Source organism: Pinus tabuliformis, chromosome 5_2 (genome assembly GCF_031772625.1).
Source record: "Pinus tabuliformis cultivar Carrire ecotype Pingquan chromosome 5_2, CPIR1, whole genome shotgun sequence".
NCBI classification, from domain to species: domain Eukaryota; kingdom Viridiplantae; phylum Streptophyta; class Pinopsida; order Pinales; family Pinaceae; genus Pinus; species Pinus tabuliformis.
Window position 1 is genome coordinate 1,015,070,489 of NC_142306.1, and position 27,501 is coordinate 1,015,097,989.

Consider the following 27,501-nt stretch of genomic DNA (forward strand, 5'->3'; position numbering starts at 1 on the left):
GTCCACCACTTCCCATTTGAAGTTAGGGCAACTCAACGGATTTCATCCCTGCATATTCTTGGATTTCATCTCTGGACATTCTTCTATAGTTGTCACAAAAGCGACCCTATGATACCTGATTATATGCAATGCAAAATAATTAAATTAACAGAGTTTTTTATTTTTAATTTTTAATGTATATAATGGAACAATTAAGCTATTCTGAGCACAGAAAATCAATAGAAACAAGAAGGCATTCTCGACAATTAAAGAGGAACAGAAATTGTAAACTTTCTGATTAATGGATGGATGTCATTTAGCATGTTGTAGGCATTATAACCAACAGGATGAACTCAAACTTAATCTGAATAGTGAACTTAATACGTCATGAGAAACTTCCTACAAGCCGAGACAATCCCACAAGATGGATTTCTAGTAGAAGCAGCTTTGAGCAAAGTAACTATTTTGCTCCCGTCATTTCCTACATCCCTCTGGAAACATGCGGGCTATATGCTTTTGTATTGACTGAATGTGTTGCGTGTTAAAGAACAAACAATGAAATATAATGATATTACAAATTTGCAAAAGTAAAAATGCCAAAATAACACACAATAATTTCATTTGAAAGGATATTTTTTCTTCATGCAGAGGATGATTCAACATCAGCAACAAGTTGTTATTGACAATTGCACGCACAAGAAGGTCTTTCGCTTCTTCATGTTTCTTTTTCAGCATCTTGCACATCTGAGAACATAATAAAGTGTGTCAGTCCAACCATCTCCAAGAAAATTTACAATGAGTAAACGCAAAGAGCAAATACATTTACTGTCTAGTCCATCTTGAGATTACTAACAAAAAGATTGCTTCAAGAACTAATGGAAGCAAATAAAACCAATGTACTAGAATCAGCTGATAATAGTATATAAACTATATCATAGAAGTACATTAAAAGATGTAACCAGATATAATGGAAAAGAAGGGACAAACAATAAATGGGAACGGAATAAGAAACAGGGATAGAGGGTTTTAGGGGATAAGAAATGTGATCTCACCCCTCTCAACATATAGTAAGCATATAAAATTGATTAGAAATCTTGTATAAATGTACTATGAAGATAGGAATGCTAACAAGAAAGGAAATGCCAACAGAACGAGAAACGGGAATCTCCAGGTCAGGTTTCTGGTAACACAGAAAACTTAGCCATTTAAGTTTCGTTGGATCTCCAGACAGAGTTTAACAGAGTCCATGCATTGTTCAATTCCCCTTTCGAGAAATATACATATTCCATCCCAAAGGCAATATGTGGTTCAGAAGTCAAAACACCCTTGGTTGAATTCATTTTTAAACTGGCATTTACAAATTCTCCAATGACTAAACCCTGAAGAGTCTGTTTCCAATGCCTATTATTACAGTGATATTTGAAACTAACAAGCGACTACTATGCCATCGTTTAGCTTTATTCTAAAGTTTCAGTTTGCAAGATATCATGGTTACTAATTACCAACAGAGATGCTCGTTAGTATAATTAGATATGTATTTGATATACTAATATAGGTTAAAACAGAGTCAAACCAGGTTACTCTCTTTGTAAAGGAAATAAAAACTGTGTTTCCTTATATCTTCCTAGAGCCAGGCTGCCAGTAGCAGATCCTTTCAGGGATTGTACTATAGAATCTCACATTATCTTTATTATTCCTCCATGTTTTACTTTGGACCCATACCTATTCAAGTAAATGCCATATCAACCAGAGGAAAATGGCCATACCTATTCAAGTAAATGCCATATTAACCAGAGGGAAATTACCATGCCTATTCAAGTAAATGCCATATTCACCAGAGGGAAACAATGATATTTGGCTAGAGCAAACACCCAACCACAACTTTAATTCTGCTTACTTGTTTAAGAGGGCCAAAACTTCCAAACTCTAGAATGTCTTAGAGCATAGGAAGTTTAAATCTCTTCTATATAGAAAAGGCAATAATTGTCCTTTTGGCTATTAGAGTTACCTTTGTTTCAACCTGTTGGAAATACTGAAAGGGGGGTGAATCAGTGTTTCTTTCAATTGATTATTTGCCAGTTAAGATTTTTCTTAATTAGAAGTACAAGTTATGCCAGAACACAAGAAATAAAATAAAAAATAACTTATATAATTATTGTTCAAGTAACAATGATTAGGACATCGATCCTCTCTTACAAATTTTGGCTCCAACCTTTACAAACACTTCAATTCTACAAGGCACCAACCTTGAATGAAGACACCAATCCTCTTAAGCAAATCCAAGCACCAACCTAGTCTATGTGAGGACACCAATCCTCTTAGGATCAAACCTTTACAAATTCTTCAAGATATTGATTAAAACTCTACCAAGATAGTTCCAATAGTGTTGCACTTATTGCGATAATATCGCCCAAACCAACCTTGGAGATAACATCAGCAGTAATTATCACAATAATTTGCCCTTTTTGAAATTATTGTGATAATTTCAATTTATCGCAATAATTTAAGTAATTATCACATTAATTTAGAAATTATCACCCTGTCTTTGTCAATTTCAAGTTATTGACATTTTTTTTCTTTTGACCCTAACTTTTTTAAAGTGAGTTAGGGGATTAAGTTGTGAGGATATTTTGACTATTTCCACCAAGCAAACAAGAAGAAATCTATTGTTTTCATTTCCCATGATTCATCTCATAAGATACATAACTTAGTAGTTAATGGTAATATTAAATTTGCAAAGTAAAAGTGACATCTTCTCTTTATAATTCATTTTCATCATTTTACTTAAATTTTGAACGTTACCATTAATTGACCCAAGATGTTTGAGAGTGGTTTCAACCTCATTGGATTTCACTTTAAGCACTTTTAGCTATATCAAATACCAAAAAAAAAAAAAAAAATTAAATTTTAAAATTTATTTTTTATTTTTTTTATAGAAAATCTGAACAAAAAAAAAATCAAAACCCTAACATTAACTTTTATGCCTTTTTTAGGATTTTTATATTTTTATTATTATTATTTTTATGAATAAAACAAAGCTAAACCTAAATATATCTAAAAACAAAGCTAAACCTAAATATATCTAAAAATAAAACTAGAACTTAAGCTAAATAAAATCAAAAAGTAAATAAATAAAAGTCTAACTCTAAAACTATATAACAAAATGAAAATCGAATTTTTATTTATTTTTTATATATTAACATACTTCATTAAAATTAAAATAAAAATAAAAATAAAAAAAAGCATAGGCTAACCTAAAACTAAATTAATCTAAACCAAAACCTAAAAACTTTTTTATGATTTTTATATTTTTTATTATAAAATTCTAGATTTAAAATTAAAATGAACAAAACTTAAAATAAAATAAATCTAAAACCAAAATCTAACTAAAATTTTATTCTAAACTAAAATTTAATTCTAAAACTAAGACCTAAACTAAATAAAATCAAAAGATGAATAATTAAAATCTAATTCCAAATCTAATCGTATCAAATAAATGAAGAAAGGAGAAAGTCGAAATGCATCGAGTTTTTAGTGCGCAGGCTTGGACGCTTGACGGCGAAATGGCACCAACAGATCAGCGTGAGGAGCTCGTATGGCAGAATGCTTGCAGGTACGTGGAAAGGAGAAGAAATACGCAGGTGGAGGCTGCAATGAGGAATGGACGAGCAGATCACTTGCATGGACAGATTTGGAGCAGCGTGAAAGGGTTAAGGAAAATGGACGCAGGAATCCGCAGGTTGATGAGGAGCAGCAATGACTGCATGGAGTTGGAGGGGAGCAGATGATGGCTGAGGGATATGTGTGCAGATCTGGAGATGGTTTGCTGGAGGGCAGCAAGCAGAGAACGAAGGACTGCAGATTTATGGAAAGGAGACAACGAAAAGGATGTATGGCGCGTGGAGATAGCTGAAGGTTTGCTTTGCAGATTGGATTGGCAGCTGCACAGAGTTGTATGAGCAATGGGCAGTGTGGAGTGTAAAGAAAAACGCGTGAAGGCTGGATGAAAGGTTGCAGCGTTTGAGAGGAAGAATATGGAAAACGCTGCAAGGAGATGGGTAAAAATGGCAACAACAGCGGATGAAGGGCGAACTAGAGCAGTGGATGCACACTTAGGTGAAGAAGAAAAGAAAGCATGAATAGGAAGAGCGTGGAGGGAAATGCGAAGGTGGCTTGCATGTGCAGGTTGAAGGTGAATCGATGACGTTGGTTCGATGGGTACGGAGGGATGCGTGGAGTTTTGAGGGAAAGACAGAGTGGAATGTGATGTGAGGGAGCTGTGTAGACAAGTAGGGAGATGAAGAACAGATCAAAAACGTTGGTGAGAAGGCTGTGGATAGAGGAAAAGATGGATACAACTGCGGATCTGAGGACGTGGAGAGCAGATGGAGCAATCAAATAGGAGCTGCGTGAGGAATACGCAAAAGGAGAAATGATGGGAGAAGTGGATGGCTGCGGAAATATATAAAACAGAACGCAGATTTGGAGTAGCTGATGAGGGCTGCGTGGTTATGAATGCAGTTTGCCCTAAAAAAAATTCAAAATGCTCCTGTAATACAATAAATCCCTGAGCAACAACAGATAGCTGATCAAACCCTCGAAATTTTTCAGAAATCCCCGCAAGAGCTGATCCTAAGGCCAGATCTTACCCTCCAGGGCCTAGATCTGGCTTCAAACAAAAAATTTTCCTCAAACCTGCAACCTGTAATGGCAAAACAAAACACCCAGAGATAATATATGCAAGAAACAAAACTAAAAACCCTAAAACCAACTAAATAATTACAATATTCACAGTTTAAAGGCTCTAAATAGCCAAATTTGTCAGTAAGCCACAAAAATATTTTTAAGATTTTGAATTTAAGATGATGTGCTTTAGAAAACCCTTCATGCATCAGCAACAGAAATTCTAATGATAAGCCCGGGATCAAAACTAGCTGGGCTCTTCAGAAAATGCTTTTTCGGGAGTTGGCTGGTTCAGCCGAAAACTTCCCCAAACGCCCGATGATCTCAAGATTTTCCTGTTATCACCCCAAGAAACTCTCCTAGGTTGTATATCAGAGATGCTCGGGAACATTACAAACTCAACAAAAATGTTGGAAAATGGTGGATGAATGGAAGGAATGATGCATATTCAAGCCAGATAACCACTTCTACTATGCTTAACCCCAGACATGGGTGAACACCCCCAGACTACAAGGCTTTAGACCTCCAATTACTCACAGTTTAAGGAAAATGTGATTATAGAGAATACTGATCACACGAGCAAATGCACAGGACCCTATGATGGTTAGCTGCAACCAATTAAAAGGTCTGTAAATCTATTTCCTAATGCACAGACAGGATGACAGCTCTCTGGCATTAAAACAACGGAAACATGCATACACATTCAATAATACTAACTAGATTCTAACACAGAGGTGGGATGACAGCCCCTTTAATGCTAAACATCAAGAGCAAATGAAAAATGCATAACAGGAACAGCCTAGAACAAAGAAGAAGTGGAAAGTGAGCAATTGATAGCAAAAGAAGCTTGCATTAGCTGAAAATGAAGACCAAACGCTGCAGGTATCATAGTAGTTACAGTCTCCAGAAGTTGAACTTTACATCAAAATAACATTCATCAACCCTCATTACATCTTCCTTTTGGGTATATATATAGAGTTTGTTTACAAAATTGCTCTGTTGTTCTATGCGTGGAGGGGTCATAATGGACCACCAACCACATTTACAATCAAATATGGGTTTCTGCTACAAACTGTGTTTTAATGAGCAAAATCGGCCTTTCTGCTGTTCGGCCGTCCTTCTTTGAGCAAATGCACTGTAATGTGTACAAGGCTCCATGACTGATTAATACCTTTAACTGCTCTTTCCTGTACTTTTTCTTCTCGGCCATGCTGTTCCTTGATTGTAGTGGTTGAAGAATTAATATAGACAGTACCGGGACTGGTAGCCGACCACCTTCGTTTCTCGGGAGCACAGAGCAGGCTATGGGCGTAGACAGAATGGCAGAGGTAGACTGAGCGGAGGGACAAAACTCAACGATCGGATCACACAAATCAACGGCAAAGATCGTTTAATGAGGGGTATCGGGAGTGATGACCACTACTGGTCAACTTCCCATGCAGTACACCCTCTTTTCTTGGCAGAAAGGGGTAGCACCTGAACGACGTGTCCGTGCCAGCCTACAGTCATCAGCAGTTTGATCATTTCAAACCCAGTCTGCATGTATGAATTGTAAATAATCTAAGCAGATCAGAGTCATGTATGTAAAATTGCCTAGGTGGACCTAACTTTCTATGATAATCTATGTCCCGGAAGGTTTTTCGTCTCACCGATCCATGGATCGGCAGAGTTTTCCTTCAAACCTGACCCCAAAGCCGGGATGGATTTTGTCATTAGAACTTTAGGAGAATCCTAGTGTGTTAATCTGCTAGATTATAGTTGTGTCGCAGAACTGGGTGTTTTGTGAGGGTCTGTATTAAGTGGGTTTGTCCCCTTGAGATGTAAATTGTAAAAAGTCATCATGAAATGTGTCTTGAGGGTTGAAAATGTTTTAAATCCCCTCGTGAGTCCTAAGTCCTAGGTCCTAGGTGATGTTTCCAAAGGCTTAGTTCGATGATCCATTTAAAAAATGAAATAAAATAATAAAATAAATAAAAATTTAGAAATTTAAAAATTTAAAAAAATAAAATAAAATAATAAATAATAAAAAATTTAAAAATTTAATAAAAAATAATAAAAAATTTAAAAAAAATTTAAAAATTTTAAAAATGAAATAAATAAAAAAAAAATAATAATAAAAAATTTAAAAATTTAAAAAATAATAATATTTTAAGTGAATAAATCGACGGATGAGATCAAGAGATGTCTTGATCCTCATCAACGGTCGAGATCATTTCTACATGGATCATTCGAACTAGCCGTTGGGATCATTTCCTTTATATAGGGTCTTAGGTGGTCATTTCAGATCATTCGATCTGTGAGTCAATACTGAGAAAGCTCTCTTGTAATCTGATTTCTGGTTAATAAAAGAAGACTTTGGGGTCCAAATCTTGCTGGTGTTACTCTCTGGAATTGCTGTGAGATTGTTTCATTTTCTGCATATGTTATTTTCAGCCGTTAATAATAGCTTTTTTGTAGAGCATTGTGAGCACAGGTATCTTGTTCACTTGCTGGGGTTTGGGTGCTGTTAGGGTTTCTGAAGTAATGGCAGGCATCTCCATTATTTCCTGAGATCTAGCAGCATTCTTGCTCTCTTTATTGACAGTTGTTTTGAGCTGTGCAGAAAACATCATTGAAGGAAATTTTGTGGGCGTTTGGGGAAGTTCTCGGCTGAACCAGCCAACTCCCGCAAACATTTTCTGCTGAGCCCAGTTGGATTTGATCCTGAGTTTATCATTCGGTTTATTTTTCTAATTTTGCATGAGAGATTTTCTGAAGTTCTTCACAGTGACAGTCTGAAATTTCTTTTCTTTAAAATACTTCTGTGTTTACTGCTAAATCTGGCTGTTAAGGGGCCACATTTGTAAATTAATCAGCTGTCTTAGGGTTTCAACTTTCTGATCTAGGGTTTTAATTTTTTTTATTTTTTTTGCTTTATGCAATTTTGATTAGGGTTTTGTCTTTTCTGCAATTGCAGGACCACCGTCTGCTATCAACATGTCCGGGTGAAGGGTTACGATGCGCCATTCGCCGTTTACGTGATAGATCTGCTGCATATGTTCGAAATCTCCAGGCTCATCATTTCACACGCAAACTCTTCAGTTTTCTCGGCCTGTGAAGAAACGCATTTTCCATTCAGAAGTTTATGCGCAGGGAGTGGCATCTAAAGTGTTCTTCAAAATCAAGCCTGCAAGTTTACGGCTCTCAACACGCTTTTCATTGTTAGCTAATTCACCAGATAGGGATACGAGAAAGGCCGGCAGATTATGATCTTGGAACTGCCTCAGATTCTCTTCTGCATGCTTCCAAACAGCGCCATCAACAGACTGTGCATCAAGAAGGATTCGTGTGACTTCCAGGGATATATTTCATCTGCCTGGTTATATTGATGAATACAGACCTGTCAAACTTTTAAATTCTGATTCGGCAAAAGAAAAAATCGAAAATAACATCCACGGCCAGCTAAAGCTCTGCATTCAAAAGCATTGACCGAAACTCCTTTATCTGCCAAACACCAGGTAATTCTCAATACGATTTTAAGTTTTATTCTCTGCTGATAGTGCGTGGCTGTGATTTCGATTGCACCAGTGTTTCAAAATCGACCCGCAGGCCTCTCAAAACCCCCGCCGTCAAATTCCGTTGCTATGAAACGTGCCCATTTCTCAAAGACGGAACAGGTAATGCGTCTTGTTTTTATGCAGTGACTAAATTGTATGAGTAGTAATGCGGCAGTAGAATTTCGATGCAGGATTTCCCTGAAATATTCATGCCCAGCTCCGTCTTTCAATTTTGTTTTGAGGCGTTTCGATTCCTTCTCTCATTTACGTAGCTTAATGTCTTTGTAATTTTAACTTTGGTTTTAACCTTAGCTTTTATTTAGATTTAACTCTTAGATTTGTTAGATTTTAATTTTTAGATTTAAATTTTCATAATAAATCGTTTGCCTTTTGTTTAGGATTTTTTTTCTCATATAAAAAATTAAAAAAGTAGCATTCAGTTTTTTAATTCTAGGATTTTGATTTTATAATTTTAGATTAACATTAGACTTTAGATTTAGGATTTTAATATAATTTTACTTAGTTTTCATTTTGTTTTTATATTTTTAGATTCTAATATTTAGTCTTTAGATTTTTGTTAGATTTTAGTTTTAGATTTTTCATTTTTTTTTAGATTTTTATAATATAAAATAAAAAAAAAAGACTTAGGCTTTGGATTTTAGTTAGATTTAGATTTTAAATTTTTTTTTTTTTTTTTTTTTTTTTTTTTAAGTTTTGATATAGTTTTAGCATTTTCGTAGTTTTACTTTTAAGTTAAATTTTTTTTTTAGATTTTTTAATTCACATTTTTTTTATAATATAAATAAATAAATAAATAAAGATTTTTGATTTAGTTTAATTTATAGTCTAGTTTTAGATCTTTTTTTAGATTTTATAAAAAAAAAAAAAAAAAAAAAATCTCATAAGGCACTGATCTATCAAATTAATAAAATCATCTTAGTGCATCTCGTCTCCCAGCCCAACTGTTTGGCAGTTGGCCTCCATAACCTAACAGGGTCTACCCCCCTTAGCCGCGGGAGACAGGCTTAAACGGAGAGATCGGGGATCAGAGTGACAGCCCCCGGTCTGAGCGTTGTCGTGCCAATCCGCGCGACAACAGGGAGGTAGCGCGGACGGGCGAATGTGGGCCGTTGGATCGCGGTTGGGCAGATCCAACAGCTATCGGGCAGCGGAGGTGATCGAAGGTTAACGAGTGGGAGTCGTAAGGGATGAGTGGTAAGCGGTTTCCCCACACTGCTTACGGGAGGTGGGCGGTATCCATATGCGGGGGCACGATCCAGTCTAACGGCGACGCGTGGCAGGTAGGTCCGGCGGGAAACCGCTTTCCCCACTGACTAACAGGCGTGCAGGTTACGGGAGCAGGGGCTGCGTATGTCGTTGGATTGTGGCGATGGACGATCTAATGGTGGAAAAAAGGTAAAGGGTTAACGGGAGTGATGTGACCGAGAAAGTCGCGGGTTATAGTGCGCAGTCACATCATCAGGGTTATAACGTTTAAACCAGCACCCGGGGGCTAACAAAACACGGATTATACACTAAATGCAGATATAAAACAGGGGTAGCGAAGTTTTGGAAGAAAATAGAGATAAAGGGGTTACAAGGGTATAAAGCAAACAAAGGTGAAAGGATGAAATAAACTGCTGTGAGCTCCCTCCTTGTAAAGACACACAGCCACGACAGTCATTTCGTCCTCCAAACACACAAATGCATAGCAGAGCTAACACTGGCTCCTTCTGGGGATGAGATCCTCCTTGTGAGGTCTCAAGAACCTGCAAATCAATGCCTTCCTGATGAAAACAAATTATCCAAAATTCCGATTGTTCCATTGGGCATGGAATCTACTTTGCCTACACAAAACTAGTGAAAACAAAATATTTACAACCTTTAAGGCCAAAGACCTTAAACAACATAATTCTTCAAAAAACGCCCATTAACTGGGCCATCAAAAACTGTCTCTCCTCCCATACTTTTCAGTATGAAGGTGTTGTTCCCTTGAATCTGTGAAATGATGAAAGGCCCTGTCCAGAAAGCATCAAATTTCCCATGGTTGCCTTTCTTTTCCTTCAATGCATCCCATTTCAGAACCAAGTCTCCAACCTGAAAATTATCTGATTTTGTTTTCCTGTCAAAAGCATCCTTGATATTTTTCTGATGTGCTGCAACCTTTTCAACCAGCTGTTCTCTAATCTGATGTACCTCTGCTAAATCAGTGATCTTCTTTGCCATTTCTTCTTCTTCACTCTATTCTGTTTGAAGGAATTTTGCCACAGGGAGAGTTAATTGAATTGGGAATACATGTTCAGTGCCATATACCAGCTTGAAAGGAGAATTCCCTGTGGATTTCTTAATGGTCACTCTGTCAGCCCATAGTGCATACTTGAGCTTAGAATCCCAATTCTTTTTATTTTCCTCTAACAGCTTCTTAATTATCTTTATTAGGCTTTTATTAGAGGATTCTGCCAGACCATTTCCTTGAGGATAATATGAGGTGGAATGAACAAGTTTAATACCCATAGAATCACACATTTCCACCAATTCCTTTGCCCTGAAGGCTGCTGCATTGTCTGTAACTAATTTATGTGGACAACCAAATCTGGTAAAGATATTTTCAATTAAAAACTTCATGACCACATTATGATCAGCCTTCCTGGTAGGGACTGCTTCAATCCACTTAGTGAAATAATCAGTAGCTACTAATATCCATCTGTGCTAGCCATTGGAATGTGGATTGATTTCTCCAATAAAATCCAAACCCCACTGCTGAAAAGGTCCTTTTGCCTGTATTGGTTTTAAGGGCAAGGACTTCAACTGTTGTTTTCCTTCAAATCTTTGGCATCTGTCACAAGATTTAACAAAAGAGAATACATCAGAAAATAAAGTGGGCCAATAGTACCCAGCTCTGAGAATCTTATGGGCAGTGGATTTCCAATAATGGTGCCCTTCACACATGCTGGAATGAAATTGTTGCATAACTTCTTTTGACTGTTCTTTGTCCAGACACCTTAAAAGCACTCCAGATGGATCCCTCCAGTAGAGCAGATTTTCATTGATGCAATATTTAGTTGCCCTAAGCTTTATAGTTCTGGCTTGACTTAAAGTAAGTTCTGAAGGGATTTCCAGCTTCAACAAGAAATTAACTATTGCAGAATACCAATCACATGAAGCTAGTTTTTTGGCCACTGACTGCTCTTTCTCTGGTTCAGCTGCTTCTCTTTCTTCTGTCTAACCATTTTCTGCAATTGTACACAGGAAATCAATATCTAATGATCTGCAATTTTCTTCAGCTAATAACTTAGCAAGACCCTAACCTCTGACAAGCTTGGTGGGCTTCAGTTCTATATTAAATTCTATCATCTTTGCAATCCATTTTGCCCTTCTTCCATCAACATCAGGTTGTGTCAATACATCTTTTATTGCAGCAGAGGGTACATATGCAATTATCTTTGAATGCAAGATATAAAATCTGAAAGCTTTCAAGGATTTGATAAGGGCATATGCTTGTTTTTCTATAATGTCATACCTCAGTTCAGCATCCCTCAAGTTCTTGCTGAAAAATGCCACCAGATGCTCTGAACCTTCTTCATTTGCCTGCAATAGAACTGCTGCAATAGTGTCTTCAGAGGCAAATGAGAATACATGGAACTCCTTGCTGTAATCTGGACTTATTAATGTGGGAGCCTCCATAATGGCTTGTTTAATAGACTCAAATGATTTTCTTGCTATATTAGTCCATCTGATTTCTACCCCTTTCTTCAACATGGAGGTAATGTGCTTCACATATTCAGCAAAATTAGGGATAAACCTCCTTACAAAGTTAATTTTGCCCAGAAATGACTGAATATCTTTCTTTGATCTTGGGACAGACAAATTCTGTATTGCTTTTACTCTTTTTGGATCAATTCGAACAGCTGCAGCAGAAACAATATGTCCCAACAACTTGCCTTCCTCTAAAGCAAATTGTGACTTTTTAGGATTGACTGAAATCCCAAACCTTCTGCACTTCAGAAACACTTTTTCTAAATGCTGCAAATGATTTTGATGGCTGCTGGAGTATACTGTTATATCATCAAGGTAGATAAGAACAAATTTATCCTTCTCTCCCATAAATGCTATATCCATAGCTCTCTGAAAGGTGGCTCCAACATTCATCAATCCAAAAGGCATCTTGGCATACATAAAAGTGCCCCAAGGAGTGGTAAATGCAATATTCTCTTGGTCATCTGGATGTACAGCAATCTGATTAAAGCCTGAAAAACCATCCAAGAAAGACATTACTCTGGCTCTTGAGACCTTCTACAATAAATGCTCCATCTTCGATAGGGGATAATTGTCTTTCTTTGAGTACTTGTTCAAGTTTCTGAAATCAACACACAGTCTGATTTCTCCACTTTTCTTCCTCACCACTACTAGATTGGCTACCCATTTGGAATATCTAAGAGGAACTATAATCTTAGCAGCCAACAATTTTTTAATTTCTTTTTCAATTAGAGGGAGAAGCATAGGATTTATTGGTCTCAACTTCTGTTTGAAAGGAATAGTGTCTTTCTCCAGAGGGATTTTATGTTGGATTATGTTTTTATCATACATTTTCAGGTCACTATACTCCCAGGCACACACATCAGTAAATTGCTTCATTAATTTGCAGTATTCAGAACTTTGGTCAGCAGACAGATGAGTGGACAAATTTATGTATCTAGGCTGACCTAGACTTCCTATATCACGTTTACAGACTGCAAATTGATCTTCTTTTTGGGCAGTTTTGTAAGGCACATCATTTTGGTCAAACAGTTTTTCTAAAGGAATTAAACCCTTAGGAATATGATTGCTGGGAAGCTGGACAATGCTATCTTTACCAATTTTATTTCTAAGCTGGGATTGAGGGCTTTCCTGCAAGGCATCATTTTCTTGGTCAATTTGCGTTTCAGAAAACTCATCAATGAGTTGAAGGAACCTATTTATCTCATCATCAAAAACTTTCCAATGGTGAACATTGTTAGGCAAAGATGGTCTATATTTCATTTGGACTTCATACACCAGTCTGGGAGGCATGGGAGGGATAAATAGACTAGCAGAAACAGCAAGGGAATCAGCAAGCTGATTTTGGGTTCTAGGAATATATGAAATACTGAAATAATCAAAAGAACCTTTGATTCTCCATACCTCATCTCTGTATGCTTTCAGCCTTGGGTGCTTTGCCTAAAATGTTTTATTTACTTGCTGAATGATCAAATCGGCATCTCCAAACACCTTCAAATTCTTGATTCCTCTGTCTTTTGCTGCATTAAGGCCTAACAGCAGAGCCTCATACTCTGTTATATTGTTTGTGACTTGAAAAATCAGCTTAAAAGACAGTTGAATGCTCTTCTGTTGTGGAGATATCAGCACCACCCCTGCTCCTGCAGTTTCCCTGGAACATGCTCCATCAAAGAACATCTCCCAAATCTAACTTCCTGGCTCTTCTTCGGCCTGAACTGGTTTCCTAAGCTGCATTGAGGCCTTCTGAGATTCTTCCATTTAGAGAATACATGCTCCAAAATCAGTGTCCACTGCATATATGGGATGATTTGTAGGATTCTTCTCATCACTGATGATGTATGCCATCTATGCTTCTCTGTACAATCTCCTGCTTTCCCCTCCAAACACTGGAACAGTGGCATAAGATAGATCATTTTGTAATGTCCCACCTAGTCTCTTAATCCATCCTCTGGACAAAAACATACCGAACTTAGGAGGGACATCTGCTACCACAATATCCATCATCATACTCTTCGTGGGCAACTGAGTTAAGGTAATGGCCAGGTCTTTAATCAATCCTAGACACTTCACTTTCCTTGAATCAAAAGAGAATAAATCATGATATGGTCTAGTGATATCAAGGCCTAACTCTTCCATGACAGCTTTAGGCATTAAATTGTGGTTGGCCCCTGTATCTAGCAGGCAATTGTGGAGGATTTTGTCATGAATGGTCAAGGAGACATAAAAAGATGGAGAATTATTATCAGCAAGTTCAATCATGGGGCTAAGCACAATGGCAGGCTTATCATCTTGCAAATTGACAGAGTCAGTGGAGGTTTGTGTGATTTCCAGCTCAAGGGCTTCAAGGATAGGCTTTCTAAACACTTCACTCTTCACCAACTCTACCAGAGGAACAGATATTTTCAATTTCTGGACCTCTGACTCAAAGCTGAAAGAGGAAGGCAACTTATCAGAACCTCTTACCTCTTGAACTGGTGCTTTTAGGATGACGGGATCAGCGGCTGGTCTTCTCTGTCTGATATTCTGTGACTCTGTTTGAACAATAGCTCTTTGGGAAGGATTCTCCTTGACATTTTTTTCATTCGACCTCAGATTGTATCTTTGTTGTTCACAAGTTTGTAGAACAGCCTCTCTATCCCACTCCTAACTGTCTTGTTCTTGAAGCAATGATTCTTCATAAGTAGTCAAAGTAAAAAATGTAGCACTACCTTTATCTTCCATGCAGTGAATTTCATCCTCATCTTCAAATTGTTCCTCCTCCATGACTACATTTTAGAAAGGAGCTTTAACTTTCTGATCTTCTTTTGATTCTTCTCCCTTCTGAAAAATTTGTAACTGCTCATTTTCTCTTCTGAATGAATTGGGATTTCTTAGAGCAAATGTGTTCTACTGCCTTGTTTTTCCTGAATTTTGCTCAACCTTCAGCTTAGATATTTCAGCAGCCAATGACTCTATCATCTTAGTCATTTTGTCCAATTTAAGCTCTGAAGATGATGCAGAGGAAGTAGAAGCCTGACCTCTCTGCCTCCTTTCAGTTTGACTCTTTAATTTTTCTGCAGCCATAATATTAGACTCTACTTCTAGAGTTGCATCCTGCATATCAGCTAGAGTGGCACATCTTCTTTCTCTCAACAATAGGCAAAAATCAGAGTCAAAAGCATTGGCATAAGTGAATTTGGCAGAGGTGGGGTAGGCTTTACCTCAGCTGGTATCTTACTATACATACGGTTGAATATTTTATTAAAACCAGGCAATAACTCCCCACTTTCCCTCTTCAGGTTACCAACTCAGTATGGTAATATAACAAATCTTTTTTATCTCCCTGATGCTTCAAAAATGCATCATCTAATGCTTCAATATCAGCAATAGATCTAGGGGCTAATTCTCTGAACCATTTTCTGGCCTCTCCATCAAGGCTCTGAACAAAAACTCTCATCCACACATCATTTTCACTTATATCTAAATTATCATCATAACTGTAAAAAGCTTCTAGGTGTTCTTCTGCTGTTACTCCCTCTATACCAGTGAATTTAGGCATATACTTCTGATATTCTGCCACAGGCATAGGATTCAAAGGAACAAGCAAGACCAAAGGTCCATATCTAGCAGCAACAATTCTTTCTATCTTCGTGGATGCTTGCTGGCCTGCCATGATTGGAATATGTGGAAGAATACTAGCAAATTGAATGGTAGGAAGTAATGTGATGGATGGCAGAGACAAAGGGATGTTTTGGACTGTATGGGAAGCTTTCCTTGGACTGAGATTCAAAGGGGAACTAACTGAACAAGGGGCTGAATTAATCTCTGAAGGAATTTCCTTATTAACAGTGTTGGGCTCTAAATCTTAATACTATATATCTTCAGCTATGACTTTATCTTTCAAAGATGAATGAAATTTCTTAGGTTTACTTGATCCTGATGCCCCTTTCTGTGATGCTTTCTTCGATTTAACAATCCTCTTAGGGTCAGGCACTGGTTCTGTTAGAGTCGGTCTAGAAGCCCTCCATCAGCGATCAAAGCTCTTTGCATTTGCATAAGTAGGTGTCTCATCAGTGTCATTTCATTGCATTCCATTAGGCATGCCATAACCCTGATGGAGGAGCTGGTGTCTTTATTCCCCTCTTGGCACTGCTGGATCAAGTTGTTTCAGTCTATAAATTCTTTCAAGGTTCCTTGTCTTGTCAAAGTCCTAGGTCTAGGGTTTAGGTCCAATTTGTCTTTGAGGTCATGTCTTTAAAGGTCAATAAATGCCCAGCAGGCCAGAGGGATGACTATCCAAGTTTTTCTTCAAAGATTTCTTCAAAGATTTCATCTTGTACAGTTAATTTTAACCTTGGATTTAAAAACCCTGTTTTTAAAGACAAGGTCTTTTTCTCATTTTTGTAAAAAAATTGTAAAAATTCAAAAATTTTCAAAGGACAGCATACAGCCCTGGTCCCCTTTGCCAAGATCCTCAGAAGCTATCCCTACAAGAAATTTTCAAGACAAAGCATCAGTTCAAACAATTTCAGGACAAAAGGAAACCATAAAGTCAGCAGCATTTAAATTTTGAAAAAGTGTCAAGTTAAAAACATTAGAAAGAGGGTTTGAGGAGAAATTAATTTGAATCAAGCCTATAAAGCCCCTCTCTCCTTCTATTTCATCATCATTTGTCTCAAAGCAATAGTGAAGAGCGATTTGGAGAGAAATTTAGCAAAATTGGCAAGCTGAGCCCGCGCGCGACCTGTCAGCACTTGCGCGCGACCTATTGAGCGCGCGCGACCTATCAGGGGGGTTCCTCCAGTTGAAAAATTACACTGGCGCGACCTATCGAGCGCGCGCGACCTATCAGCACCTGGGCGCGACCTGTTCGGCAATTTTCATAATTTTTCATCTACAGCTCAGGAATTCACCCAGCTTTGGCTAGTTTTGACTTGGGATGGGATTTTTCACCCTCTTTGATGTAATAATGTATTTTCATGTTGATATGACACTTATTTACCTATTCTAGAAGATTCATCCATGAAATAGCAAACATTTAATGAATGAATTGGTTTCCTAGCTTATAGAGGCAAGTTGTTTTGACTGCCTAGATTTTAGTGCTCAGTTTAAAATTGGTTGAAACAGCTCCTAGAAGGATGAGCTCGACCCCTAGAGGCAAGGAAAGGTATTAGCTTGCCTATATTATGTATTTTCTTAGTCATTTTCAGGGGTTGGAAGGTTGGACTCTTGAGGGAGAAAGCTCTATTGTATTATTCATTGTATCTCTGCAATTTTGGCAAACGAAGAAAGACCAGGGTTTTGCAGTCCTTTTTGGGATTCCTGTGGTTACATGTATTGATGGTGTGCTTCTCTTTGTACTTGTAAGTGTGTTATGTGAAATCATCCTCTTTCCTTTTCTTCTGAAATTAGGCAAATGAAGTGTTAAAGTAGAATTCATGATTTCCATGCTCTGCTTTTAAATTTGCTTAATATCAATGTTTTCATCTGTTTAAGGAGAACTCAAGGTGATTGCTTGCTCTCCTTAGCTCCTCACCGGTCATTCCTACCCATTCACTTAATTTAAAGGCATCAATACAGTCTCCTACCTTGCCCCAAAGAACCCCCTGCAAAAACTGTGTCCAATCCCCGCACCCAAAATTGCCTTTCCCCAATTTTCCACCAAAATCCAAAAAATCCCAAAACAAACTCTTTTTATCAGTTTACTAGCCTAAAATCAGTGTTTCCTTATTGGTTATCTCGCCCGTTGAAGATCTTTACCGAGATAGATCGGAGAGAGCCCTCTCCTGCCCCGTAGGGCTAGCTACGAGGCTAAGTGGTTTGATGTTGCCTTGAAGTTTGCCTTTCTCAGCCTGAGGTGAAATTTCAAGCGCTAACATATTGGCGACCATACTGGGGAGAACAAACTTGTCTGTGGATTGATGTGTTTGTTTCATAAGTCTTAGACGGAGCCTAAAGTTATGCTAGGTAGCCTTCGAAACGCTTTTGCTTTGCATAAGAGGAAGTAGATAAACGCTGCTTCAGTCCATCTCCGTGAGCTTGTGAATACAGCACTTCATTTGCATTTCACCCCAGTACATGTATCAAGTTCAGATCTGATTGTTGATGGTGGACAACGATCAGACACTGACAAGGCTGAAATCATTCACCTGGCGACTCTTTTCACTGAAGAATCAACCACCTATCCTTCATGGTGACTTCACTGCAGAGAGATCAGTAGCTTTGAGCTTTTCAAGATGGATCGGATCGCAAGAAGACACGCTCCCCTAAGCCGAGATCACATTCCAGGTTTTCCGAATAAGATTCCCAAGGTAGATTGGTCAAGGAATTTGCCTACATTTAAAGATGATGGTAAGAAGGATGCTGCTCTACATCTAGTTAGATTTCATATGCATATTCGCAAGTTGAAGGTGGATTTTCCTGAAGATTGCTTGATGAAGATATTCTTGGCCACTCTGGAAGGTGCAGCTCAATCCTGGTATGAAAATTTGCCGCCTGCTTGTATTTACTGTTTAAAGGATTTTCATGCCTTGTTCATTGAATGATATAAGGACTCTTATCCATCATTAAATTTAGTTCAAGACTGTTGCAAGCATGCTTATAGTTTTATTGAAAGCCTTGAGACATATTACGAAGATGATAATTTTATGGACGTTGAGATTATGGAGGCTCTGTATGAGAATCCATTTCAGCAGCACACAGAAATCTTAGAGGATACTTGTCAAGATCAGCAGGCTGAAGATTTCCATGTGGTTGAAAATGAGGAAAGAGCAAATGTTGTTTCAGATCTGTCCATAGAAGAAGACAGCATGCAGGTAACGCAGGAAAGTAATGTTCCAATCTCAGAAAGTGATGATGATAAATCAGATCGGGAGATAAATTGTGATGAGGCAAAACATGTTGTTCTGGATCTCATAAAAGAGAGTTGTATTGTCGCGACTGCCTCAAATGAAGAAAATGGAGTAGCAGACCTAAATGCTCTCATCTCACCAGCACTAGATCTTCATGAGGAGGTAGTTCATTGCCTCTGTGAAAAACAAGACAAGATCTTCGTTCAAGTAAGTGAAAAGGTTTCTCTGGATGAATCTATGATAGCTGATAGAAATGTTAGTGTTGGGTTTCACGAAACATCTGAAATTTCTTTTCTCATGATTGATGAATGTAATGAGAATCTGGCTATCATATCATATGAGGTTGACTTACCATATATTCAAACTACAAAAGATCAGACCATTCAGGATTCCATTTCAGATTCTTCTTCATATGTCTCATGTGTTGAAATGTTTTTACAAGAGGAGATCTGCTCATCTACCTGTTCAGAGTTTTTTGAAGCTTATGAGCATACTTTTACTGAAGCACATGATGAAGGCAGATCAGAATTTGAAACAAAGGATACCTTGTTCTTTCAGCAGGAGGTGGCAATGTCAAGTCTTCATGTTTTCCAGGATCCAATGGCAGATTTGTTACAGTCAGCAGTGCAAGTGATTATTGTTGTGTTCAGTGATGAAGGAGATCATGGTCAGCTATGTTTTTGGATGCCCAGTGATAGGTTTGTATTGTTGACCAGAAGATCTAATCAGGCGAATCAATCAAGAAGGCATCTGCTTGATTGGTTGCATTGGCATTTTGATATAGTTTGATGGTATATTATCTTGTAAGAAACACAGGTGGTTGTCATCATGATTTCAAATCTTGATGGACTGCTGCCCTTCAATAAGCTTTGTAAGTTCTTGTTTTAGTTACGTCAGTCATGAGTAATTTGTGAGTCAGTTTTCAGTCATGTTGGTTTCATAATTGTGTCTGCTTGAGTCAAGTTTCAGTCAATAAATGAGTCAAAGCCTTGTGTCGTTTGCCGAAATAATGACTCCATTGCCCAATGATCGAAAGGCACTGGTCTGCTTTCCCAGAGGTCTAAGGTTCTTGGTACCTCCAAGGAGCTACCATCCCATTGGAGCCAATGTTAGAGTCGATCTAGAAGCCCTCCATCAACGATCAAAGCTCTTTGCATTTGCATAAGTAGGTGTCTCATCAGTGTCATTTCATTGCATTCCATTAGGCATGCCATAACCCTGATGGAGGAGCTGGTGTCTTTATTCCTCTCTTGGCACTGCTGGATCAAGTTGTTTCAGTCTATAAATTCTTTCAAGGTTCCTTGTCTTGTCAAAGTCCTACGTCTAGGGTTTAGGTCCAATTTGTCTTTGAGGTCATGTCTTTAAAGGTCAATAAATGCCCAGCAGGCCAGAGGGATGACTATCCAAGGTTTTCTTCAAAGATTTCATCTTGTACAGTTAATTTTAACCTTGGATTTAAAAACTCAATTTTTAAAGACAAGGTCTTTTTCTCATTTTTGTAAAAAAATTGTAAAAATTCAAAAATTTTCAAAGGACAACATACAGCCCTGGTCCCCTTTGCCAAGATCCTCAGAAGCTATCCCTACAAGAAATTTTTAAGACAAAGCATCAGTTCAAACAATTTCAGGACAAAGGAAACCATAAAGTCAGCAGCATTTAAATTTTGAAAAATTGTCAAGTTAAAAACATTAGAAAGAGGGTTTGAGGAGAAATTAATTTGAATCAAGCCTATAAAGCCCCTCTCTCCTTCTATTTCATCATCATTTGTCTCAAAGCAATAGTGAAGAGCGATTTGGAGAGAAATTTAGCAAAATTGGCAAGCTGAGCCCGTGCGCGACCTGTCAGCACTTGCGCGCGACCTATTGAGCACGCGCGACCTATCAGGGGGGTTCCTCCAGTTGAAAAATTACACTGGCGCGACCTATCGAGCGCGCACGACCTATCAGCACCTGGGCGCGACCTGTTGGGCAATTTTCATAATTTTTCACCTACAGCTCAGGAATTCGCCCAGCTTTGGCCAGTTTTGACTTGGGATGGGATTTTTCACCCTCTTTGATGTAATTAATGTATTTTCATGTTGATATGACACTTATTTACCTATTCTAGAAGATTCATTCATGAAATAGCAAACATTTAATGAATGAATTGGTTTCCTAGCTTATAGAGGCAAGTTGTTTTGACTGCCTAGATTTTAGTGCTCAGTTTAGAATTGGTTGAAACAGCTCCTAGAAGGATGAGCTCGACCCCTAGAGGCAAGGAAAGGTGTTAGCTTGCCTATATTATGTATTTTCTTAGTCATTTTCAGGGGTTGGAAGGTTGGACTCTTGAGGGAGAAAGCTCTATTGTATTATTCATTGTATCTCTGCAATTTTGGCAAAGGAAGAAAGACCAGGGTTTTGCAGTCCTTTTTGGGATTCCTGTGGTTACATGTATTGATGGTGTGCTTCTCTTTGTACTTGTAAGTGTGTTATGTGAAATCATCCTCTTTCTTTTTCTTCTGAAATTAGGCAAATGAAGTGTTAAAGTAGAATTCATGATTTCCATGCTCTGCTTTTAAATTTGCTTAATATCAATGTTTTCATCTGTTTAAGGAGAACTCAAGGTGATTGCTTGCTCTCCTTAGCTCCTCACCGGTCATTCCTACCCATTCACTTAATTTAAAGGCATCAATACAGTCTCCTACCTTGCCCCAAAGAACCCCCTGCAAAAACTGTGTTCAATCCCCGCACCCAAAATTGCCTTTCCCCGATTTTCCACCAAAATCCAAAAAATCCCAAAACAAACTCTTTTTATCAGTTTACTAGCCTAAAATCAGTGTTTCCTTATTGGTTATCTCGCCCCTTGAAGATCTTTATCAAGATAGATCGGAGAGAGCCCTCTCCTGCCCCGTAGGGCTAGCTACGAGGCTAAGTGGTTTGATGTTGCCTTGAAGTTTGCCTTTCTCAGCCTGAGGTGAAATTTCAAGCGCTAACAGGTTCAACTGGTGATTTCTGAGGATTTCTTCGAGTGTGTCTCACAAACTGAGCCAGAACTTCAATGTGGAGTCGCCAAAGGTTGGTCTTCCTCCAGTGGAGTCGCCAGATAGATGATTACAACCAAAAATTTGCCCAAATCTTGTCTATCATCAAAATCTAGAACTTTATCGTTCTCCCAGGGAAGCTGAGCTTCAATTCTCCTCTCCCCGGCAACGGCGCCAATTAATGTTCTCACCCCAAGAAACTCTCCTAGGTTGTATATCAGAGATGCTCGGGAACATTACAAACTCCACAAAAATGTTGGAAAATGGTGGATGAATGGAAGGAATGATGCATATTCAAGCCAGATAACCACTTCTACTATGCTTAACCCTAGACATGGGTAAACAACCCCAGACTACAAGGATTTAGACCACCAATTACTCACAGTTTAAGGAAAATGTGATGATGGAGAATACTGATCACGCCAGCAGATGCACAAGACCCTGTGATGGACAGCTGCAACCAGTTAAAAGGTTTATAAATCTATTTCCTAATGCACAGACAGGATGACAGCTCTCTGGCATTAAAACAACAGAAACCTGCATACACATTCAATAATACTAACTAGATTCTAACACAGAGGTGGGATGACAGCCCCTCTAATGCTAAACATCAAGAGCAAATGAAAAATGCATAACAGGCACAGCCTGGAACAAAGAAGAAGTGGAAAGTGAGAAATTGATAGCAAAAGAAGTTTGCATTAGCTGAAAATGAAGACCAGACGCTGTAGGTATCACAGTAGTTACAGTCTCCAGAAGTTGAACTTTACATCAAAATAACATTCATCAACCTTCATTACATCTTCCTTTTGGGTATATATAGAGTTTGTTTACAAAATTGCTCTGTTGTTCTATGCGTGGAGGGGTCATGATGGACCACCAACCACATTTACAATCAGATATGGGTTTCTGCTGCAAACTGTGTTTTAATGAACAAAATCGGCCTTTCAGCTACTCGGCCGTCCTTCTCTAAGCAAATGGAGTGTAATGTGTACAAGGCTCCATGACTGATTAATACCTTTAACTGCTCTTTCTTGTACTTTTTCTTCTCGGCCATGCTGTTCCTTGATTGTAGTGGTTGAAGAATTAATACAGACAGTACCGGGACTGGTAGCCGGCCACCTTCGTTTCTCGAGATCACAGAGCAGGCTATGGGCATAGACAGAATGGCAGAGGTAGACTAAGCGGAGGAACGAAACTCAGCGGTCGGATCACACAAATCAATGGCAGAGATCATTTGATGAGGGGTATCGGGAGGTAGCGCACACAGGCAAATGTGGGCCGTTGGATCACAGTAGGGCAGATCCGACGACTATCGGGTGGCGGAGGTGATTGAAGGTTAACAAGCGGGAGTCGTACGGGATGAGCAGTAAGCGGTTTCCTCACACCGCTTACGGGAGGTGGGTGGTATCCGTATGCGGGGGCGCGATCCAGTCTAACGGCAACGCGTGGCAAGTAGGTCCGGCGGGAAACTGCTTTCCCTACTGACTAACAAGCGTGCAGGTTACGGGAGCGAGGGCTACGTATGTCGTTGGATTGCGACGACGGATGATCTGACGGCGGAAAAAAGGTAAAGGGTTAACGGGAGTGATGTGATCGGGAAAACTGCGGGTTATAGTGCGCGGTCATGTCATCAGGGTTATAACGTTCAAACCACCACCCGGGGGCTAACAGAACACGGATTATACACTAAATGCAGGTATAAAACAAGGGTAGCGGGATTTTGGAAGAAAATAGAGATAAAGGGGTTACGAGGGTATAAAGCAAACAAAGGTGAAAGGATGAAATAAACTGCTGTGAGCTCCCTCCTTGTAAAGACACATGGCCATGGTAATCATTTGGTCCTCCAAACACACAAATGCATAGCAAAGCTAACATTTCCTGCACAACTTACTTCAACCATTAACAAAGAGAGAGAAAACGATACTAAAATCCAGATCTAATGGAGATACTTCCCATCATATTCAAAAATTTAACTACCATTCAAACCCTAATGACTAAACAAGATACCTGTGTTTAAAATCACTCTTCATCAAGCTATCATCAATGGCTGAAATTAAATTCATGCTTAGAAATAAAAGATCTTATAGCATTTCCGAAAAAGTAACACCAGCAAGATTTCAACCCCAAAGTCATTCTTTATTGTACATGAAAAAATGACTACAAGAGAGCTTTCTTTAGCACAAGACTCACAGATCGAATGATCTCAAATGACCCCTGACACCCTATTTAAAGAAAAATTTCCCAATGGCTAGTTCGAGTGATCCATGTCAAAGTGATCTCGACCGTCGATGAGGATCAAAATCTCTTTTAATCTTATCCGTCGAAAATTTAAAATGCATTTTAATATATTAAAAAATTAAAATTTTGCATTTATTTTCTCAAAACTTTGACTTATTATTATTTTATTTTATTTTTAAATTATTTATTTATTTTATTATTATTATTATTATTATTATTATTATTTATTATTTTTATTGGACCCTTGAACTTAGCCTTTGGAAAAATCACCTAGGACCTAGGACTTATGAGGGGATTAATTTATTTTCCAACCCTCAAGACACTTTACATCATGATTTTTACATTTTTACATCTCAAGGGGGAAAACCCATTTGACATAGACCCTCATAGACCACCCAGTTCTGCGACACAAATATAATCTAGCAGATCAAGCAATTTGTAATAACCTAACCAAATAATTAGGATTATTTCCAAATTAGTTTTACATAGACTCGAAGCACACTAGAATTCCCCTAAGATTCTAATGACAAAATCCATTCCGGCTTTGGGGTTAGGCTGAAGGAAAACTCTGCCGACCATGGGTCGGTGAGACAAAAAACCTTCCGGAATGTAGATCATCATTAGAAGATTAGGTTTACATACATGACACAGATCAGCTAAGATTATTTACAATTTACACATGCAGACTGAATTTACAACATAACATGATCGAGCTGGTGATGATAGTCGAATGGCACGGACACACTGATCAAGCGCTATCTCTTTTGCGAAGAAAAGGCGGTGTAATGCTATGGGTAGTTGACACGTAGTGGTCAACAAGTCTCATCATGATAGAAAAAAAACAAAGTTTAGTAAAAAAACAATAGCATTATCATATAATAGTATAATTGTCCTTCTCAAGCATTAGGACATCCTGTCTTGGATGTTAAGTTTTATCTTCATTATTCTCTATTTATCGTGGTCTTAAACTTATTTTTAAGCCTCTCTAACATACTTGTTGAACAAAAAGAAAACATTCAGATGTCAATCTTTGTTTTCATTCCTATCTATTTATTGTGATCTTAAATTTATTCTAAACCGGTAAAGATTAGGGCTCAAATGTAACTTCATACTTATTAAATTCCATGTCTTTACTATGGCCTAATAAATCTACCCTAAACTCTTAAAAACCTTCAATCGTCATAATTTATGCATCTTACAATTTCACTAAATGTACAGTATAAACCTTGAATAAGAGGATTACTGCAGTGTTAAGGCATAAATGATTCACATTACATTATTAAATAGTTTAAATTCAGAGAAAATAAAATGTTCTTTTTAGAAGAAAATAAATCAAATTAATTATGTGGAAGGAACCAAATCAATGAACAAGAGAAAAGGTTGACACACTTACAAATGGATGCAAAAGGTATTAGCAACCCTTCATGTGCATTGTGAACTAAACTGCCCTGCTCTTCACATACATTGACTAGACAAATAGGAAATGTAGAGGCTCATTTTCTCATCATCTCTATGATTTTTTCTCATGCTTGTTGGAATTTCTAAGTTTAATCCGTTAGAAATTCTTTCTGTACTATCTTATTTATTTCTTTCTACTTGTTCAATTACTTAACAAGTTATTTACCATGTAAATACTGAAAATAAATACAAATACAGTATCAACACATAAAAATCATCAAATGAAAGTAAACAAGCACACAAGTGACACCGTTGTTTTTGGACTAATGTCCCCGGAAAATCCCAATGCGGGAAAACCGGTGCAGCTATTCAGAGGGTTTTATTATTATGCAGTTTCAGAATACAACCTGGGTGCCAAAAATGGCTCACCCAACAGCGAATGCCCTCGGCAGTAATACCTCTCAGTCGGAGACAAATATTCCAACTAAATCACCGGATGAACGAACCCACAACAACAATGCAGCTTATGTTGCTCTGTGTCACTCTGATAGGGACTGCGTCACCCTATCCAGCTCTCCAATTCTCAGTCTGTCCCACGAAGTTCTCCCAACGCTGCCTCTAAGCCTTGCGTAAACCTCTCTGGCCCTGCGTTAGCCTCTCTAGGCTTTGCGTCATCCTCTCTGAGCTCTACGTCAGCCCTTAGACCCTTTTTGTCTCACACACTGGCCCTCTCTTGCTCTGCGTAGCTCCTGGCTACATCTGCGTGGCCACTAGCTGTCTCTATGTGGCCTCTAGCTCGCTCTGCGTCAAACTCTCACGACTCTGCGCTGATCCTCCTGGTACTAACTCTCCCTCTCTGCTATGTATTCATTGCACCTCAGCTGCAGCTCAGATCACTCACTCAATTTCCTCAGCAAACCCTGCCCCAGAAAATCGAATTTTTGATCTCACTTGGTGTGTTCTCCAACTGACCCTCAAGCCTCCTCTTATACTTTTCTCATTGGTCCGTCAACGACCGAGATTAAATCTCTAATCAACGGCTAAGATTAGATTTGGCTTGATCCATGACTTTTGGAACCTTCTAACCTAGTTTTATATTGATACCCATTAATATTTTATTTTTCCTAAGTTTAGACTTAGAAACTCCATTAAAAATATTAATTATTTTAATATCTCTCAAACCGGTTAGAATTTGTCCAAACCATTTCTAGGTCTTAGAGATCTCATGTGCTTTAGCCTCTCCACCAATTTTCATGGCTAGAGCACATTTGATGCTACCCCAAATCAACACTCCCTATTAGCAAGGATTGTGCTCTAGTAATACTCCTCACTGAGTATCACCCTGATTATCCAGCATCGGTCCCTGTGCTCATGCTAGTCCTCCCTGCCCAACACCCTCCGCATTGTTGCATCCTGTATTGCTACCCATGGCCTTATCACTGCGACTGCTGCATCTGTATGGTAGCTCCCTCTGCATCTGTGTTGCTGCCCATGGCCCTGCCACTGCCACTGCTGCATCCCCTTCTTCTCACACTGCATTGTGCTACCCATAGCACTGCCACTGTTAACTGCTGCACTGCAACCCAGTTACTCATAAGAAAGTAATTGATCCACCTAACTCTGACATTCCTGTCAAGATAGAGACTCTCCCGATGTTGAAGCTCCCTCTGCCGCTAGCAAGTGCTCGCTCTACTGACCTCTGCGCTGCTACAACAACTTCATGCATCTCACACCATTGCACACCTCTCCGTGCCATCTTGCACTAGTGCAATACTCCTGTGCTTCTCACACTGTTGCATCCTGCTAGCCTCTACACTATCCCGGAACTCCTGCACTGTAGCACTCTCTACTGCTCCATCTGCATCCGTCTCTACTGACATCTGCCAATCCTGTTACTCCTGTTGGGAGTTCCTATAGCAAGGTATCATCCAAGAGGTTGGGTACGTCAAGGATCCTACCCCTCATCGCCTATAGTCCTAACTACAGCTCGATGTCTCCCCACTTCTTCTCAAGTGGCACATGAACACTCATGGCACAATCGTCATCAGTCTCGACTTCTTTC

The 27,501-nt window shown here is 38.6% G+C and overlaps 1 protein-coding gene across 1 annotated transcript in view; it reads right to left on the reverse strand.

Annotated features, from left to right (window-relative positions):
- Window positions 1-304: 304 nt before the first annotated feature.
- The window catches only part of LOC149162716 (uncharacterized), a 258,643-nt gene continuing 231,446 nt past the window's right edge, over window positions 305-27,501 (reverse strand). The window contains exon 9 of the mRNA XM_089435774.1: window positions 305-723. Coding sequence (XP_089291900.1) covers window positions 454-723 — 270 coding nt within the window. The 3' untranslated portion in view covers window positions 305-453. The remainder of the gene's footprint in view (window positions 724-27,501) is intronic.